At 43.3% G+C, this 19,818-nt stretch overlaps 2 protein-coding genes across 3 annotated transcripts; both read right to left on the reverse strand.

Annotated features, from left to right (window-relative positions):
• Window positions 1-1,276: 1,276 nt before the first annotated feature.
• Window positions 1,277-10,527, reverse strand: LOC139915660 (ABC-type oligopeptide transporter ABCB9-like). The gene is made up of 11 exons (XM_078285229.1): window positions 9,870-10,527; window positions 8,985-9,093; window positions 8,505-8,635; window positions 8,164-8,369; window positions 4,937-5,134; window positions 4,512-4,640; window positions 4,174-4,362; window positions 3,864-4,037; window positions 2,970-3,129; window positions 2,365-2,501; window positions 1,277-1,611 (listed from the first exon to the last, which is right to left on the reverse strand). Exons 1-11 carry the CDS (start codon window positions 10,525-10,527, stop codon window positions 1,297-1,299), a joined length of 2,406 nt encoding a protein of 801 aa, XP_078141355.1. The 3' UTR covers window positions 1,277-1,296.
• A 2,593-nt stretch (window positions 10,528-13,120) lies between these two features.
• On the reverse strand, window positions 13,121-18,871 carry LOC139915665 (gypsy retrotransposon integrase-like protein 1). 2 transcript variants are annotated; one of them, XM_071904347.2, is made up of 8 exons: window positions 18,559-18,871; window positions 16,389-16,582; window positions 16,100-16,211; window positions 15,863-16,001; window positions 15,276-15,330; window positions 14,901-15,158; window positions 14,703-14,819; window positions 13,121-13,804 (listed from the first exon to the last, which is right to left on the reverse strand). In XM_071904347.2, the coding sequence occupies exons 1-8, from the start codon at window positions 18,725-18,727 to the stop codon at window positions 13,550-13,552; spliced, it is 1,299 nt and encodes a 432-aa protein (XP_071760448.1). In that variant the 5' UTR covers window positions 18,728-18,871; the 3' UTR covers window positions 13,121-13,549. The 2 variants fall into 2 exon arrangements, with proteins under 2 accessions (XP_071760448.1, XP_078141433.1); XM_078285307.1 differs by lacking the exon at window positions 18,559-18,871 and adding an exon at window positions 16,765-17,611.
• Between the last annotated feature and the right edge of the window lie 947 nt (window positions 18,872-19,818).

Below are 19,818 nucleotides of genomic sequence, written 5' to 3' on the forward strand. Positions count from 1 at the left end.
GGGGTCCGGTGGCTCTGTTATGCTGTGGGGGGCATTTTCCTGGCATGGTTTGGGTCCACATGTCCCCTTAGAGGGAAGGGTCACTGCAAATCAATTCAAAGTTATTCTGAGCGATTACCTTTATCCTATGATGCAACATTTCTATCCTGATGGGAGTGGTCTCTTCCAGGATGACAATGCCCCCATCCGCAGGGCACGAGGGGTCACTGAATGGTTTGATGAATATGAAAATGATGTGAATCATATGCTACGGCCTTTGCAGTCACCAGATCTCAACCCAATTGAACACCTATGGGAGTTCTTGGACTGACATGTTAGACGGCACTCTCCACCACCGTCAACAAAACACCAAATGAGGGAAAATATTTTGGAAGAATGGTGTTTCATCTCTCCAGTAGAGTTCCAGAGACTTGTAGAATCTATGCCAATGTGCACTGAAGCTGTTCTGGCGGCTCATGGTGGCCCAACACTTTACTAAGACACTTTACGTTGGTTTTTCCTTTAATTTGTCAGCCGTCTGTATATGTTTTCATTTTAAGCATTGAGCATATTTTTCCATTTACAGTGCATTACATATATGTAACTGTAGTGCTATTAGTTGATCTATCCTCTTTATAGACTTAAGCGAAAACATCATAGCTCTCCACAGTACATTCAGTTCAATAGAAAAAGGCACCTTTCTGTTGTTTTAGTCATTACACATGAGGTAACAAATAACATATTTCAGCAGCCTTGAAAACAAACACTAAGTATTTCCACAAAGTCACCAATAGCACCTTTCACTCAAGCTTCATCACCTGCCACAGAGAACTCAGTATAAAAAGTAAAACTAAATCCTGAGGAAGGCTTCAATAAAAAAATCTCAGTTTAATTTCTCTGTTTGGAGTGTGACAGTGAGATGTCAAAACTTTTTTGACACACCCTCATCTCAAGGCGGGTTAGACCCATATATCAGTTAGTGGCCAATATTGACATTTTATTAAAACCTGTATTTTGGATAGCCATGTCATCCACGTCTGAAATGATGGATATGCTGCAATTTGTTTGATTACATATTTACTACCTCCACAAAGGAGGTAATGTTTTCACCGCATCTGTTTGTTTGTCCGTCCGTCCGTCTGTTAGCAGGATATCTCAAAAAGCCTTTCATGTTGATTGGCCAAAAGGGGGCATGGTGGTGGGTGTGGCATATCACCAAAAGGTGCATAACTTCCTTGCGGGGTGTTGTCAGACATGGCGGAGGTCTGTGCTCTTCTGATCAGTCCAACCCCTCACATCAAGCACTGCAGTTCATTCTCAGTAGCGGATGTTGCATTCAGACTCGCTGGCGCTGCTGCTTCCTCTCCTCCGCTGGCTCCCCCCGTCTGACTTCCAGGCGGGGGTTTGGGCGGGGTTGAGGACCTCGGCCCCCGTCTCGATGCCCAGCACCTGCCTCTGCACCAGCTTGTAGTAGAGGCCCCCGCCGGCCATCAGCTGGCTGTGAGGCCCCTGTTCAACCAAGCGGCCCCCGTCCATCACTATGATGTTGTCGGCCTTCTCCACTGTGCTCAGCCGGTGGGCGATCACCAGCACCGTGTGCTTCCACATGATGTTGTTCAGAGCCTGCTGGACCTGAGATAAAAACACACTGCAGTTATTATGCAAACCCACATACAGTATATCCCAAAGTGTTGCACTCAGTGTTGCTCTGGCCCACCATACTGTAATAATAGACACTCAGTGTAGACTGTGGCTTCTTAGATTTCCACTACCTTCTTGTATTATATTATATATTGTATTATATTATTCCAAACAAACTGCTGCTGTTGCTTCTGTAAAAACATAAAACGCATCACTTGTCTGTGAAGGACAAGGATTTTTCACAGGAAAGAGGGACCCCCCCTTATATTTATATAAAAAAGCTGTGGATTATTACTTAAAGTTATACGAGATATTGTTGAATGTCAAGTTATTTAGGAAGGTTTCACGGGCCTCATTCAACACATTACTTTAATTTTAATTGAAGTTTTTTCCTATGGCGCGCCTTACAGTTATAAATACAGTTATATACAGTACAACAGCACTCCCTCTTGTGTGATATTGCTTAAATAACAGACCGCTGTTTCACATGTAATCATATCACTCCGCTGTCAAAGAGTCCATTCCATTTTGTTGATTACTAATAGCAACAGCTTGTGGCAAAAACAAGTTACTCTTTGGTTACTGCAGACAGTCCTGCCAGACTTGTTTTTTTTGATGGATGCTCCCTTTCTTTTAACATTCAAGCCAGGTTTCTAAGTAGCTGCTCACCCTAAATAGCACAAGGAATGGTTACATCACATCTGTTTGGTAGTGGTAAATGTTAAAATAAGGCAGTTCACTTACAATATGTTCACTTTCTGCATCCAGGGCGCTGGTGGCCTCGTCCAGGATAAGGACCCGTGGGTTGCGGATGAGAGCTCTTGCAATGGCCACCCTTTGTTTCTGCCCTCCTGACAGCTGGGTGCCCTTCTCTCCAACACCTGAGGAACAACAAGAGGAGGAACTGAACTGCATGACTCACCCCATAAACAACCAGCGTAGCATTGATCAATTATACAATAAATATGTAATCAATCAAACTGCATCATATCCATCATATCAGAGGGAGACGACACTGACTGGCTGATATGCAATTTGTAATACATTTTTCAATATCAGCCCTATATATCAGCAGACTATCAGTCTAACCCTAATAATAAGAATTATCAAACTGATGTAAGCTATACGAGTCCTTTTTAGGGGAAAAAAGCATAACTTAGCTTTCCTGGAACTAAAATAGATTTTTGTCTCTTGGTGGTTTGCTTTATGGTGATCACCGACTGGAGGTCCTAGTTTACTCACCTTTTTATTTACTACGACAACACTGGTTGACTTATGAAATAATAAAAAAAAAAGACTAGCAATAAAATATCTTTTTCTCCAACCAGATCTACAAGGCTCATACTTACCTGTGTCATAGCCGTTAGGGAGGGCGGCAATAAAATCCTGAGCGTTAGCCTTGGTGGCAGCCTGCACCACACTCTCCATAGGGACGTCAGTCAGGCCATAGCTGATGTTCTCCTCAACTGTCCGGGCAAACAGCACAGGCTCCTGGCCCACAAGAGCTACCTGCAAAAACACAGGAACAAATGGCTGGCTGTACAGTATGCGTCTCCACATTCGGGAGAAAGACCTGGGGTTCAGCTACCTGATGCCGCACGCACCTATATATTCAAACTTTGACATTGCCTACAAACGTTTTATATGCATGTTACTTGCAGTAATCTACAAGTGTGAGCATAGTCATTGGCTCTGTGTTGTTTTAAACGTCTTTATTTTTACTGTATTGCCAAGGTCGTTGTCAGACGTAACCCAGTTACTTGCTGCCATGGTAAGGTTTTTAGCAAGTAGAGAAAGCTATCTCAGGATTTTAGGAAATATTTCAGCTCCAATTCCTGTGATGTTACCATGCTATGCAGGCTGCAGAAATGTCCATTTTGGAGGTAACTTAGTGAACAAAGTCAGCGCCTCCCGCAATCGCCTTTCGAAAGCTCACTGAATATTACTTTTTTCATATTCTGTACAGGGCCCTGTAGGTACCCATTGCTCATTTGGAATTTACGTAGTATTTCAATAAATACAAAAAGTATTTCTGCAGTACAGCTATGATTATTATTAGTAGTAGCAGCAGTAGTGGTAGTAGTACCAGTAGCAGTAGTAGCAGCTGACTACTACTACTACTACTAATATTAGTAGTAGTAGCAGTAGTAGCAGTAGCAGTAGCAGTAGTAGTAACAGTAGTAGTAGTGGTAGTATAACCTTTACACTCCTTCCATGAAAATACCAACAAAGTGAGCACTGACCTTGGAGTGGAGGTAGTCGTGCTGGTAGGTGTCAACAGGCTTTCCATCCAGCAGCACTTGGCCTTGCTTGGGGGGGTAGAAGTTCTCCAGGAGACTCACACAGGAGCTCTTTCCACTGCCTGAAGGCCCCACCAGGGCCGTCACCTCTCCAGGCCGAAGAGTGAACGATACTCCCTGCAACACACCGCGAGTTAATGTGCAGTTAGCTACCGTTGAAGGTTAGGGGTCAACTCACTTTCAATTCAATCAATTCAGGAGGTGCTTTTTCCTCAAACTTCAAACAGTGGCAATTAGTTATCTTGCGACAAACCTTTAGTATATCAGTCTCAGGGTGTATCGGGTAAGAAAATGTGATGTCCTTAAATTCAACCAGGCCTGTGCATGCGTCTGGGGCCTCTTTGCCCTCAGCTGGGTGTTTGGGTTTCCTGTCCATGTACTCAAAAACCTTCTCAGCAGCTCCCACTCCCTGCATGAGGCCCGTGTAGACAGATGAAATGTTCTGTAAGGTGGACCATGCAAGATATGGGCCAAGGGGATTAGTCTCATTCTCACTCTCACAAATAGCCTGATAATGTGATCACTGTCCCAATGGGGGAGATTTGTCGTGCAATCACAAAAAATGAAAATAAAACAACACAGGTTAAATACCTCAAGACAGTCTCCCAGTTCCAGCTCATATATGATAAAAGCTAAAAAGGTACCGCCACTCATCTGACCAGTGACCATGAGGTGACCACCATAGTAGAGGATAGCGACTTGAAGAACAAGCTCTGAGATCTGGAAAACACACACAAATCCTATTCATGTTCATACTGCAACATACAGGGATGCGGTGGAGACTAAATCCACCTAAACTCAATTTACTCACCTTTTTAATTGCAGAATAGTTTACCTACCCACCTTGTTAGGCTGACATCAATCTTTACCATGGAAATTCATAGTAAACATCATAGTAAGTAGTATCAAACTGCTACAAGTTATATAAAGATAAATAAACTGAATGTTAGCAAAACAAATTGGGTTTCACTGGGTACAGTCTTGTCCCTCTAGAGGAGACAACTGCTGATACCTACACAACTGGACCACATGTAGCAAGCGTAGACTAGGGCTTGTTTTTTGTTGAGCTGGAACATGACCATGAGCCTGGCATAGTAGCAGTCGGCCTCCCGATCCTCGTTGGCAAAGCTCCGCACCGTCCTCATGGCTGAAATGGTTTCCTCTGCAACTTTATTGGCCTCTGCAAGGGCTGTTTGCTCCGCTTTGGTCAGTTTCTGGAGATTAACCAACAATTTAGTTTAGTGTAGTTTCAGCTTAAAAAACACACTGATATATCAGTCTAACCCTTGGTGTGTTTTAACCTGAATAGACTCTTAACCAGAATTGATTCTATTGTAACATTTTGATCAGATTCCACACAAATAAGCATAAATATGTTTTAATATTATGAATTACCTCCGCCAACAGTAATTAATAATTTCTATTGTACAATACAAGAGTACTCCAAATGATGGTTCATTACCTGCCAACATGACTGCTAGGTTTTAGACAAACTTATTTATCATGTTCTCAATGGGAAGGAGACATCACATGTTTCGACTATATATGGGTGTGGTTATAGGAATAGTTCACCCAAAAATACAATTTTTGGGTGAACTCACCCTCATGTCAGTGGAAACACCAGTTCAGTTTGTAAGTTTCAAACCTAGCCATCACCTACCCACCTGAAGACCCTTTTAATCACGCCTATTCTAATAGGCTGATGGGGATGGTGATGCAGGAGGCCCCTTCCCCCAGGTATATATACTGCGTCACCTTCCCCATCCCCTTCAATTCAATTGCTCTTTACCTCACTGAGCTGACCCCTCACGCTGATTTAGAGTAGCCTAGTTTGAAAACTAAATAGCCAGCAACTGACAAGTAACTGCCCTGCAGGTTGGTGAGTGTGCTCCCACAGTTGGCCATTGTTTGTTAGTGTTTTACCTCGAGCTAACAAACTACTGCAGCTATTGTTCTACTCGCTAGTTTAGTCTGACGTGGCAGCGAGATGAGTAAAGTAGCTTCCATGCGGACCAGGGACAAGTCGACTTTCAGTAGGAGCAGTTTGCGTCCCTGCCCGCGCTCCTGCGGTAACACCACAGCCGAAAAGGATACCCACGACCCCTGTCTAGTTTGTCTGGGTATGGTTCATGCAAAAGCTGCCAATACCCAACCCGGACTGTTGGGTAATGGCAGCTACTGGTGGCCCAGCCCAGCACTACATATTGGTGAGGTCAGACAATTTAGTGGTGGTAGCATCCATCAACAGGCAGGGGGGACCCAGTTTCTTACCCTGTTGTCATTAGCTTGCTACTTCTTTGGAGCAGCACCAACTTCCTGTCACTCAGGGCAACTCATTCCCCGGAGTCCGTAACGCAGGGGTGGACCTGCTGTCCAGGGATGGTCCCCAAGCGAGCGAATGGCGCCTCCACCACAAGGTGGTAGAGAAGCTCCCCCTACGGAGAGACTTACTCTCCCAGGGACAGGGGGAGGTTTGCCACCCACTTCCTGAGATGTGGGATTTATGGGCTTGGCCCCTGAGGGGTCCAACCTCATAGCGGAGGGTCTACCATTGAATATGATTGACACAATCCAGAGTGCAAGGGCTCCATCTAATAGGGGTCTGTATGCTTTTAAATGGCGGGCTTTGAGAAGTGGCGTCAAGGTAAAGGATATAATCCTTTCCAATGTACTATCGTGGGGATTTTGTCCTTCATACAGGAATTGATGGATTCGGGGCTCTCCTACTCCACTATTGTATGACCTGGTCATACACTTCCCACAAAGGTGTTTACTGCTGCAGGCTGGTTTCCAAGCCCCTGGCTCCCTCTTGGAACCTCCCTTTAGTATTGCATACCTTATGTGGGGCTCATTTTGAACCTATTGAGACTGTAGATTTAAAGATCCTATCCTATAAGACAGCTCTTCTTTTGGCACTAGCATTGGCTAAACACGGTGAAGATCTCCATGTGTTGTCGGTTCAACCCCTCATGCATCCAGTTTTCACTTGATGGTAAAGCCAAGATGCACCCTAAGGCCCAAGACGCTAATGTCTCATGGCTCCATGGTCTTTGGGTTAGGGTTAGTTGGCTCCTTTTTCTCCTGCTCCGTTTGCATCTCCAGAGCAGTAGAGGATGCATGCACTGTGTCTGGTGCGCACCTTGCGCACCTATATTGCTCGAATGCAGTCAATCCGGTCATGTGAGCAACTGTTTGTTTGCTTTGCCAATCCAGTGAGAGTTAGAGCGTTGTCTAAGCAGCGCCTTTCCCACTGGATTGTGGTGGCTATCTCTCTGGCATACAGCAGCAAGGGGCAGGCTATGCCATCTGGCATACGTGCTCATTCTACAAGGTATATGGGAACATCATGGGCCTTGTTCAAGGGTGTCACCATCGGTGACATTTGTGCAGCTCCCCACACTTTTGTGAGGTTTTATCGACTGGATGTCTCAACCCAGACCATGGCACATAGTGTCCTCTCTGCTGGGTCAAGGGGTATGGGCACCGATGGGAGCTCTTTTTACTGGTTCTATTGAGCTTTCGGTCTGAGCTGTGTGAGGGCACCCTCATTTGATTTGCTTGGGCTGTTCTGGGTGTGAGTGGGCGTGAGTGCATATCTCCCATAGCTGTGTTGTACCGAGTGAACTGACTGAAAGGGAACATATGGTTATGTATATAACCGCTGTTCCCTGAGGGAGGGAATGAGGTACAACAACAGTTGGCCCCTCGCAGCCTTTTTTCGGACTCAGTGAAGAACAGTATTGAATTGAAGGGGATGGGGTAGGTGGCGCGGTATATATACCTAGGGGACAGGGCCTCCTGCATCACTATCCCCATCGGCCTATTAGAATAGGCGTGATTAAAGGGGTCTTCAGGTGGGTTTTGCGAGGACGCAATCCCCCATAGCTGTGTTGTACCTCGTTCCCTTCTTTTGACAAACCAGTAGAATGTTAGCTTTGTTTTTGCAAAAATTGTCGCACAACAGAACTTTAAACCTATCTTTACAGCTAACCCCTATTCTACTGGTGGTCTAAAGCGGTCTACAACAGTATTAAAAGTAATCCCTATTCCAATTGATCTCAGTAATATCATTTTGGCCAATTTGCAGATTGTGCGAGGCCCTGCTGAATCACTGCTTGCAGCTATATTTATTATTATTATTTGAATATCTGCACAAAATATTGACTTTCAGCAGCTTCAACCCAAAAATATTGATATTGGTAAAAACCCATATTGCTCAAACCCAAATTAAGATATGCATTACCTTGTAATACTCGCCATAGATGTTGGAAATTATGCCGATGAAGGGGAATCCCATGATGGTCACCAGTGTGAGCTTCCAGGACATCCCTAACATGAAGATGAAGTAGCCGGCACCCTTGACAAAGTTCTTCAGGAAGATGTTGACGTTCTGGGAGATGAGGTCACTCACCTGGGTGGTGTCAGCGGTCAGACGGGAGATAATGTCACCTATAGGGTGACACGATGGTTTAACATTATAATGAGAGCTCTTTTGTTATAAGACGGCTAGATGGATAATTTGATGCAGGTGTGAATGGCTTGATGGACAGATGGACAGATGGATGAATATTATTAACACATTACCTGTGTGGTTCGCATCAAAAAAGCCAATCTCCTTCCTCATCAGAGATCGGAAAAGAAGATTCCTGAGCCGAAGGTTTAATCTGGCAAACGTCAGGGTGAAGACTCCTCCACGCACCCCTGTTGCAAATGCACTGAGGAGAGAGTGAAACACTTTTTATAACATTTAAGTAATAATTTGCCACATTTTCATATAAATAAATGTCTGTTTTGAGGCTGTCTATCACTGATCGATATAACACAATAGTGATTCAACCTATAGCCAGTTCATGAAAGCTTTTACATTTTCTGTTCCAAACACCCGGTGTCTGGTAGGTCTTTCCTGGGGGGAAAAAATCATCCAGGAAGTGATACGTTTTATGTTTCCGGCACTGAGTATCTAAGTTAACTGGGTAGTTAGCATGAGCAGCGATAGCTACCATGGCTGAACAGACAAAGAAAAGAGCGCCACCTACAGAAACTCCACTTTGTGGAGATACTCACCTGGCTAAGGCCATCACTGATAGTTTGACCAAGGGCTTAGTGAAGTACTCCATGCTCTGGTGAACCATAACGCCGTCTATGGCCTTTCCAGTGTAGTAAGGTATAAAGGCTTCACCTATGGAGATGAGAGAGCAGAACATTAAGAGTAGGGGTGCCCAAATAGTTTTAGCATGGAGGAACAAGGGCCAAAATCTAATGAGGACAGAACGCCTTGGGCCAAATATAATCCTATTGGAATGGATTTTTTGGAAATGTAATGAGTTTCATAAAATTTCATAAAAGTTTCAAAATGCTTAGTAAAATCCCTGGACAGTAAGACAGAGACATTTTTTCTCAAAATAACTCATGAAATTGAACCAAAACAGACTGAGCAGAGGGCAAGGCATTTTTTATTGAGAGACAAACTGGATCTGCAGGCCACACTTTGGGCCGCCAGTTTATGACTTGAGTTAATGTGTAACATCCTGAAAAACATTGCACCCATAAATGCAATAAATTGCACTCTTTAATCCTTTTACCTCTGTCCTTTGCTCTTATTCTATTGATTTAGTTTTTATTGTCTGTGGTCAAAGTAATGAGTAAGTTACATTATTAGGAAAACAAGACCCGACCATTTCTCTCCTTCTTTGAGGTTCCTTGAAATTTTTAGTGATTAAGTTTGTTGTACTGTTTTTTGTACTGTTGCACTCATTGTTGCTCTGGATAAGAGCAACAGCTAAATGACTACAGTGTCAATGTAATTTGGTGTGAGTAAGACAGTCATAACCTAGAGAATCAACGCTTCAAAGTATAATTGCCAAAGAGAGTGACGACCTATTGCACAGGTCTCTTGCAATCATGTGTAATAAACAAGACTAAATTACATTACATGGCCATGTCAAGGACACTCACACACAGCGGAGATGAGGAGGAAGAGGAAAGCTACAAACAGCAGCCCGCCGTCTTTGCTGCAGTAGGCCAGCAGGCGTCCCAACGTGGCTCCTGAGTTGCTCTCCTTCTCCTGGCTCCCCTTCCTGCTCGACCTCCTCTTCTTCCCCACCTCTTGCTCCTCCTCGCCGGCCGTCTCCACCAGCCTCTCTGTCTCCTCAGAGCCAGGGCTGCTGGTGTTGGTCACCGAGTTGAGCTCCTTCCCCAGGAGCCTCCAGAGCAGCACGACTCCCAGAGAGGAGGCGCAGGTCCACGAGAACAGGCTCAGGAACCAGGGCTGCTGGGTCAGAGCCTGCAGCTCGCTCTGCATCAGCAGCTTGGCCAGGGCGTAGGTGATGACGGTCATGCAGATGAGGAGAATGAGGGTGGATAGTTCAGTGACCCTCCGTGGGCCGTCCTCCACGTTCCACAACACCCCTATGGAGGCTCCCAACAGGAGGGAGGCTCGGACCAGCACGGTCCCCCACAGGTCCAGGACCGACTGGAGGATGTTAAAGTTTTGGGCGTCCTCTCTGAATACGGTGAAGTGTGATCCGTGTGTGTACAGGACAGTGGTGATGGCAACATCCACCAAGATGTATAACAAGGTGCAGCTTACAGCTACCTTGATGCCCATGATGATTATCAAGCTAGAATAACTTTAGATTACTTCTGGTCAGAGCTTTCAAAATAAAACCCTTGTTGATGAACAAGTCTTTCATCAAGAAATACCATGCACCATATTACAGCAAAGTAGGTTTTGGATCTATTTAACAGCTAGTTTCACTTCATATTTAATGCAATGATTCCACTGAGCAATGCATAGTGTTTAGAAAGGGGTTGGTTCTCTGTGTTCAGAAGACTGAACCACCATGGTACAACGGTCAGGTTCTATAAAAAATGTACCACAGTCCAGATCGATGCATCAAAGTTTAATAGATGTTGTAATGGCCTATATGTCTGTGTGGTTCGGCAATACAAATCAAGAAAACTGAATACAATAATGAATCAACCTCAATCAAATTCAATATTAAATTCAAATATTTACAAGTGCACATTACTACAGGTACCTGAGGAATTATTAATAGCCTATTTAAACTGTCACTTACCTACAAAGATACTGTTTAGATTATAAACTAACCAAAATAACACCAGCTATATTATTATACTTATTATAACTGCCAAAGCTGATTAATGATTACAGCTGACATATCTAAACACCAGTTTAGTGCATCCAACAGGAATCAAATATGTTAAACAAATGTAGGCCTACATGAAAAATCTAAATGTCTTACCATTAATTATTAACACAATTCAAACAGTAAATACAAATTACATTTGTCATACGCTCAATCTTTAAGGCAGCGGGAACGCTGGTAAAGATGGGGATACACCACATAACTTTTAAAATCCTAACAGATTATGAAAAGACTGGGCATACACTAAAGTCGTAATCATATACAGCTGGGCAGTGAAGTGAAGTGGCAGGTGAAAGGAAGGGAGTAGAGGATCATGGGAAACTGAGTTCTAGGGTGAGTATATCTTTTCTACAATATGATCCCGTTTGCTTTCTACACCCCGGTATAAAATGTTCTTACTTGGTTTTCCAAACGTGACAAATTTGCTTTTATCTTGAATGAAAAATCGTATTCCGTCCGGTCTTCTCCTCTGGCTAACTTGACGTAGCTAAAGTGAATATGAGTTAGTTCTAGTATAAAGTTAAATTAGGCCTATTTATAGTTTAACTAATTGCTCTGCACTATAACTAAATGTCCAATGGTAAGTCTATAGTGCCAGTCTCATTTCACTCCATATTACCGTGGATGAAGAAGATGTATTGCGTCAGGTTGCATAGTGTATCAAATCCCTTGTCCAGGTATACATAGGTACATAAACACATTAAACACATACATGGTAAAATACATGGTCAATACATGGTTAGCAGACCGCATCCTAATTTCTCAGAAATATGCCAACAATCTTACTGAACACGAGCATGTCATCAACAAAAATCTGTACAAACAACAAGACGAGTATGATAAGACTTCCGTTACCACTGTCCTGGTTGACAAGGCATCCACTCCCTCTGAGCCAGCTGATGGGGCTTCCAGTCCAAATTTGATCTGTACAGGTGTATTATTTCTGATTCATATTATATTTCCTACTGTTGAGTGAAGGGTGATGATTTTACTAAACTTCACATTTTACTTAACTGTTAAAAAGATGCAGTGATTCCTCTCCAGACTGAGGAAGGCCCTCCATCGTTACTTTCCTCATGCTGAGGAGTAACAGGCTCCATGTCCACTGCTGCTGAAAGTCCCAGTTCAGATTTTTTCCCATCAGTTCATCACATCTGAGCATTTTTTGCTCAGATGTGATATAGAATTCAGCACTAAGACCTGCAGCGTGAATATGGCAGCTTCCTGGGAAAAAAAAAAAAAAAGTCTTTGCCCCTAACAAATGGTTTAATTGTGCTGTTGTCATTCATATGTACCTAATTATGGAATTTCAAATGCAGATCTTGTATCTCTGCTTCAGTTTCACTGCAACAAATACTAACAAGCACACCCACATTTAGGATCCATCTATTATAAAATAGAAGTGGTGTTAAAAAATACTGTTCTTTGGTGTTAACAGGTTTGTGTGTGTGTGTGTGTGTGTGTGTGTGAGCCTTGGTGAGGTGAACAGTGAAGCCCACTGATTGCTTTAAACTGCTGATTCTCTGCATTGTGCTGTGAACTGACACAGAAGGTGAAATATTGGTATTGCCAGTGTTGAGGGTAAAGCATTACTGTAATTTGGAGTTATGCAATAACATTACTATTAATAAGCATTGTTGGAGAAGCTATCTTGAATGTCTGCTTTTACAAGTCACCAGTTATATGTAACTTTCTACATACACCTGTCTGCCAGAGGTTACAATCTGGACCTAAACATCCTGGTTCTCAGCAGCATAGCGTCAAAAGTTGTATCCCTGACTTGGTGTTAGCAAAGGCCTAAGCACAAGCAAGACACCAAGATTTGGCGATGGTCAGTGTATTGTCCAGGCATGTCTTCACAGGATGAAAGAAAAAAAGTCTCCTGGTCTGCGCATCGCCAAATGAAAAACATGACGTTATGTGTGCATATTAGGCGCATTCGAAATTGATTTTGATCAAATGAGGACTTTCAAGCGCCTCAACATCTCATTTTTCTAATTGGTCATGTGATGAGAAGATGCAGCAAGGTCACACAAATGAAACAATACCTTTATTGAAAAGTATTAGATTAAAAAAAAATCTATTTCACTCTGTATCACAAAGTCGAACCAAATAACTTAACATCAGTTTTATGGGAAACACATTTTTTTCTTTAGAAGTAGGCAAACACAAAAAAGCACAACAGTAGATGTGGTTCACTACTCCCGTCTCTTTGGCCAGAAGACTCAGTTTCTATGTCTAATGTAGATTCGTCTACAAACACAGCAGGCCGTTACAGAGGAAGCTTCTGCACGACCAGACTGAGTGATGGCTGCCACTCATCATCACGCTCGTGTCGCCCATACTTGGACTTCCATCTTTCATCCAAGATTTCAGGCAGCTTATGACAACACGTGGTCGTGCTCCACCGATGAATTCCGCTGAATTCTTTTCAAACTGTCCCGTTCATAGATGAAGTCCTCAGTGGACGTCAGACACCGCCAAGGGATATTCTAATTCAGTCTTTACGTCTTCTGAGCCGCTTTGCTCGGTGGCCAGCACCGTCTCGACCGGGAAAGACAAATACAAGCTCTCTTTCAGTTTTTTCGGGGAAGGCGACTCTCCTGAGCCGAACATGGGATCTGTGATTTTAAAGGTCATGGAGGCCATGTTGTGGGGCCTGCGCTTGGCGTTCTTCTTCTCCTGTTTGTAGGCCGCGTTCATGTTGGCTATCACCTGGAAATGGGACGCACACATTTAAATGGGATACAAACAAAATTGTGAGTTGATTTTGATTTGAAAATCAAACACAAAACAAAATCCAATGTAACAAAAATAAAAAATTGAGCTGCCTAATGTCCCACCATAATCACAATGATATATTAAACATAACCTGTTATGCTAATGAGGACTTGTCTTCACATAAAGGAGTGTTAATATGAACTCTGTATCTTAAAGTTATAGTAGTTTCAAAGAAATCAGTTTTTCCTCATTAATGATTGAATTATACAGCAAAGTGTGTTTTCAAGACTGTGTCTACACACACACAGACACACAGTTGCCACCATGACGACATAATGTCCCACATACCACGTACACCATGGTGGCAGGACATAAAAACAACAAGGCAACGGTTAAAATATCGCCCTCCATGAATGATGCAGACACCCTTTGGGCCAATCAGTAACAAGCTATGCAAATGTAAAAAAAAAAGGGCATAGTTTCAAGTCTTTTATGTAACAATGCAAATGCATTTTGTTGGGCCATTTGCATTGCCTGCTTGATCCAGTCATGCAGTCAGTAAAAGAATGAAAAGGCCTTTTTCAAGAAACTCAAAATGGTGATGATAGTCCTGGAGACAAATTTATAGAGTGAGGATAGCTGGATATGTGCACCGTACTTAATGTTATTCCAAGTTTTCAATTTTGACCTGTAATTGTAGCACCCCCCTTGGGCCAATCAGTGTAATTTTGAAGATGCAAATATGTAGCGGTGAGGTGCATCATTCCTGGTGAGGTTTCATCAGAATCCAATCAGTGGTGTCTGAGTTCTCGCATGAGACGGATGAAGAAACTAACAACCCCTATCACCACCACCCCTTTTCATTGTAGGAGACAAAGAAAATCGGTATTACCAGCTGCTTGACAGAGTTCTGTTGCTCCTGCATTATGCTCATGTATGTAGTGGCCTTTTCCTTTGTGGAATACATATCCTGCTCTTCGTCGTCATAATTGAGCAGGCTGAGTTTAGTCTAGATGAAAGAAAATGAAAATCAGTAACCAAAAACCAAATGGCACAGTTAGAAATGGCACATTCCTTCCTTCATTCTTACCTCATTGGGTAAATTAGCTTTCCTGTTGAACATGAGGGAGTAAGGAGTGAACTTGGTTGTAGGGTTGGTGGAGGTTCTGAACAGAAACAACACGGGGTCCAGGAAGTCGTCCCACTCGGCCTGTTTCTCCGTCACCATCTGCGCTACGGCTTCCTTCAGTATAGCGCTGGTGCAGTCGTGCAGTGGGTTGAGCTGGGGCTGGTCCAGAGGAGAAACCTTCTGCACGATGCTCCACCTCTCACACAGCAGCTTTGTCACCTGGAACACATCCAGGAAAATGCTCACGAAAACATCGACCCACGACAGAGCTACAATTCATCCTCTGATCCTGTTTTTTTTTAATTTTTTTAATAAGCCATGTGATCGACATCTCACCTCATCGCAGAAGTCAACATTCTGTGTGCAAACTATCGTTTTAGGTGCGCCATACCTGATTGAAAAGAGACACAGATTGAGTTCAATTAATATTTCAATTGAATTCAATTAATAAGACATCTGCTAATTTTGTGGGCATCAACGGGGGTTAGACCGATACATCGGGCCGATACTGGCCTTTTATTAAAAATCCAACATTGGCCAGTCAGTGTCGTCCACTGATGATGAAGGTTTCTCCTTGACCACAGGTAATCAATATGTTTTTAATATGATTATTTTTTTTATATCAGATGATTGACCAGAGAAATCATTCCAGTGTGGTGTGGGAGGATTTTACTCAGCAGTCTGTAAAACCTGCAGTGAAACCTGCCTCACTCTGCCTTAAGGAGCTGCTAACCCACCTGAAACAATTTCATTAGTCTGGGTTTCAATGGAGAGTTTTAGTGTTGCATTTTTGAGGCATGGAAATGGTCAAATTTGAAGATACTGAATACAAAATATTGACAGCTTCAACCCATAAATCATATCGGTCGAACCCTAGTATCAACCTTGGTGTGACTAAGCATGCTGTTGTGGGGTGTTTCTACCTGTATATGCATTTGGAAATGCATCTTGCAACAGAGAGAGCGTCTGTCTTTTGAACTGGGAAGGCCTCCACCCACTTACTAAAGTAATCGATGAGGACTGTAACATTAGTGTTGCCTTGCTGGGTTTCTGGGAAGGGCCCTGGAGAGAAGACAAAAACAAACAACAGGTCTCAAACTGGGGCAAAAACGTACAGCGCACACAAATGTCATCTTTTTAAACGTCATTGAGGTACAAACCTATTATGTCAATCCCTACAATATCCCAAGGTGCATCCACTTTGATAGGCCGAACAGTCCTTGCCAGGTTTTTGTTCCTCTCTGTGTGTTGACAGGTCTCACATACTTTTATCTGAAATAGAGAGCAAACACAGTTCACACAAAGGTTAGAAATCATCAGTGTACTCCATTCTATTATCAGGCCCCCCATTCTAGTGTCTTGATAAAGGAAAAAAAACTTTGAGGAGTCAGCTGCTTACTCTTTACACAAAATAAACATCAAACACTCAATGCGAAAAGATCTACTTACCCAATCCACCACGTCCTTGACGATACCCAGCCAGTAGTACTTGCTCTGGATCCTGTGGACGGTCTTCTTCTGGCCCAGGTGATGACCGATGTCATTGAAGTGGCAGTCGAGGAAAATCTGCCTCTTCCTCTCAGCCTCAATCACCACCTCTCTCTTCTCTTCTTTCTTAGGTCCCACATAGTACAGCCTGCCCTCTTGGACACAGAAAGAATAAAGCAAGGGACATGCTGTGAGACACTTGACAGCAAGAGTTTCTCAGCTAACTTCTTACAGATGGCTGGTGGTTGCCGGGTTGTATCCCCCTGAAACTGTGGGTGGGGGATAGGGGTGAAATGGATACCGAAAAAAAATCAGAACCGTTCAGTTCGCCACCCACCATTCGGGTCGCGCATGCGTGCCGCGGTTCACTCGGTTCTGTGTCCCCCCACTCCCCACGTGGGTCTGATCTCCCTGGAGAGTATCTGTCCAATCAGTTGTCAGAATTACATGTCAATCTACGATGACATCACAGCTGGATTAGCCTACTAACACAGGAGTAGCCTATGGAGCAAATTGTGGAATTTTAAGTTTCACTTTCAGACTCTGCTGCTGCTGCTCTGCTGGTCAGTGAATCAAACATGACGTGATGCTCACATCGGCGCATTAGAGATCGATTTGGATCAATTTTGTGGCTTCCATGTCGATACTGCGGCAGTGCACCGCAGAAGAGTCCGACGTCACTCATGTCACACACGCAGCAGGAGGAGAGGAGGAGAAGAACCGGTAGGACCAAAACAACTTTTTGTTTCCGCAGCAGCGATCTCTCAGTGCGAGTTCAGACAGGCACAAAGCAATAACTAAAACATCGGGGGTAGTGATGCGAGGGTCAGGTTTTTTTTTTAAACCGCGACCGCCCGATCTGACACGTCAACATCCGAACCCTCCCGTTCAATATTATCTTCAATCGACCCAACCGCCCCACCTGCGGGAGCCGCGGGTTTACCCGCGCATCACTATTTGGGGTGTTTATAGCAAAGATTTGGAGCCCTATTCAGTAGTGGAAGATCTCAGTAGGTAGGCCTACATGATTTAAGTTGCATTTTATGTTGATGTCCTGGAGTAAAGCCACTGAAGGTTGCATTTTATGTTGATGTCCTGGAGTAAAGCCACTGAAGGTTGCATTCTATGTTGATGTCCTGGAGTAAAGCCACTGAAGGTTGCATTTTATGTTGCAATGATGTTGCTGTTGGCCTACATAGCCTACAATGCAGAGATCATTTACGTTAAAATAACAAAGAGCCCGTAGTATTTACTTTACTTTTGAAAGAAAGTCTGTTGATTTAGTTATACTGGACTTTAATTTAAGTGAAAAAGTTTTCATTCAGGAAAACTTAAGATAAATACATTGTGTAAATTTGAATTTGCAATTGTACTTCCCCTGCCCAGTGCACCAGATATAGGCCTATATACCGTACCGAACCGAAACCGTGACCCCAAAACCGTGATATGAACCGAAACGTGAGTTTTCTGAACCGTTGCACCCCTAGTGGGGGAAGTGAATGACTAATACTCCCCTCTCCCTCAAAAACTTAGCCCCCAACTGCTCCAGTAGTGCTGCTCCGTGGGGGACAGTAGACTGTTGTGAAGAGCTAGCACCCCCAACACATTCTGGTTTCCTGTGTGGAGAGAAAATTATGCCAAACTCCATTCAAAAACCTATTAATTTAATGTTGCCTTGCTTATTTGCAAAGGTACACACCTTCTCTTCAATTCGGCATACATTTAATTTACCAAGCAGCACTTATTACAATAAAATTTCAACTTTTAGAATGCTTCGCCTGTTATTCCCAGTCTCCTTCCCTCAAAAATACACTGTGGAAGCAGGGAGGTAGCAAGCGCTGAGACACTTGTAAGAGTTTAAATTTTATTGAAATAAAGTCCTGCTTGTTGAAACACTCTTGCGCCGAATTTCCCAGTGGTTCCTAATGTATCATTAAAGAGCTTAGGTTATGTTCTACGAGGTGTGTGCACTTGCCGATACGCAAGGCAACGTTATATTGGCAGATTTTTGAACGGAGTTTGGAGTCATGTTCTTTCCATTCAAGACAGAGCGGAACGTTACAAGAGCTTGAAGAGCGCAATACATGCTGTCGACTTTCCTTGATAAATAAAGGTTTAAATAGGCCCTTACCTTCAATGATGAATTTCTGGGCGTATCTTTTGAGGTTCTTCTTTCGTATAGGATTCATTGTCTGAGGAAAGCATCCTTTCGCCACAAAAGTGTAAATGTCACCGAGTTTATTGGAGCTTGATTCAACCACCTCCTCCTCGGCTACTTGCAGCGACTCCACACTTAACATTTCAGCTTGGAAACACAGACTGCAGTCTTCACAAACGAGCAAAATTAACAACCTCAACGGTAAACCTCATTAAACACATACACGCTAATTTGAATTGTGTATTCACATAAAAACAAGAGACGGCAGCCTCTCAAGGGTCATGTCTAGAGGGTATGAGGGGTGTGATTTATATCAGTCTGAACAGAGTATCCGCATTTTGTTGAAGTGACGTCACACTCGCTTGCACCGGTTTTTGTACTGTTGACTACTTCTTCTTTTGCTTCTAATTCTTCTTCTTGCAGCATTTGTCGCAGTTTAGGCGTTTCAAAGCGTATTACTGCCCTCCACTGGTCAATGCGAAACCCAGTTCTACCCCTGGTGCTGTACAGCCTCGCTTTATATCCAGTCAGTGGCATGCAAAAACTGCGTACTACTTCTTTCAGTTAGTTTTAAAAGAAAATGAAGGAACTGAATAATAGAATAATAATAATTTAACTATGTATCTCCTTTCTCCCGACATAGATATTGCTCTTTTTAACTGACCCTTGAATCGAAAAGTCAAGCCTCCCTCCTTTCTCATCTCATTTTAGTGCACGACATGAAATGCGCGAGCTCTAATCGCTACTGATCCCGGCTGGATGACGTCTAGGGGTGACGGATCATTATCTTGCTGCCCCGGCTCTATGGCTACCGTCATTGATCACTATCTCGCTACCCTGGCGCCAGGACGACCGGCATCACGGATCACAATCTTGCCTCACTATACAACCCAGGGGTTGTAGTTTGCTTCATCTTCAATTGCATCTTGCATCCCTTTCAAAGAAAAAAAATCTATGTTTAATGGATTACTACTACTCCTTTTTAATTTCCTAGGGCTTTTCTCAACATCATTCTTTCTCTTGATCCAATCATCACCTACAATTCCCTGAGCTATGCACAGTCTGAAATGCTTTCACACACACAGCCTATTAACCTTTTCTTTATTACTGACAGCCTCAACTTCACCATCAAACAAAACTGGAATAACAGGCCTCTTGTATTTCCCAGACATTCATTCTGCCTTCAGTCTTTTGTACTCTATTGCAGTGGTTCTCAACCTGGGGGTCAGGATA

The sequence above is a fragment of the Centroberyx gerrardi genome, chromosome 8 (assembly GCF_048128805.1).
Source record: "Centroberyx gerrardi isolate f3 chromosome 8, fCenGer3.hap1.cur.20231027, whole genome shotgun sequence".
Lineage (NCBI taxonomy): Eukaryota > Metazoa > Chordata > Actinopteri > Beryciformes > Berycidae > Centroberyx > Centroberyx gerrardi.

Coding starts and splice junctions, on each gene's coding strand:
- LOC139915660 (XM_078285229.1), bottom strand. CDS start 10,527: ATGGGCATCAAGGTAGCTGTAAGCTGCACCTTGTTATACATCTTGGTG. Junction 5,135..8,163: donor TCTATGGCGAGTATTACAAG/GTAATGCATATC, acceptor GTTAATCTCCAG/AAACTGACCAAAGCGGAGCA. Junction 1,612..2,364: donor ATGCAGAAAGTGAACATATT/GTAAGTGAACTG, acceptor TTTTTATCTCAG/GTCCAGCAGGCTCTGAACAA.
- LOC139915665 (XM_071904347.2), bottom strand. CDS start 18,727: ATGTTAAGTGTGGAGTCGCTGCAAGTAGCCGAGGAGGAGGTGGTTGAA. Junction 16,002..16,099: donor TGTAGGGATTGACATAATAG/GTTTGTACCTCA, acceptor TCTTCTCTCCAG/GGCCCTTCCCAGAAACCCAG. Junction 15,331..15,862: donor ATTTCCAAATGCATATACAG/GTAGAAACACCC, acceptor CTTTTCAATCAG/GTATGGCGCACCTAAAACGA.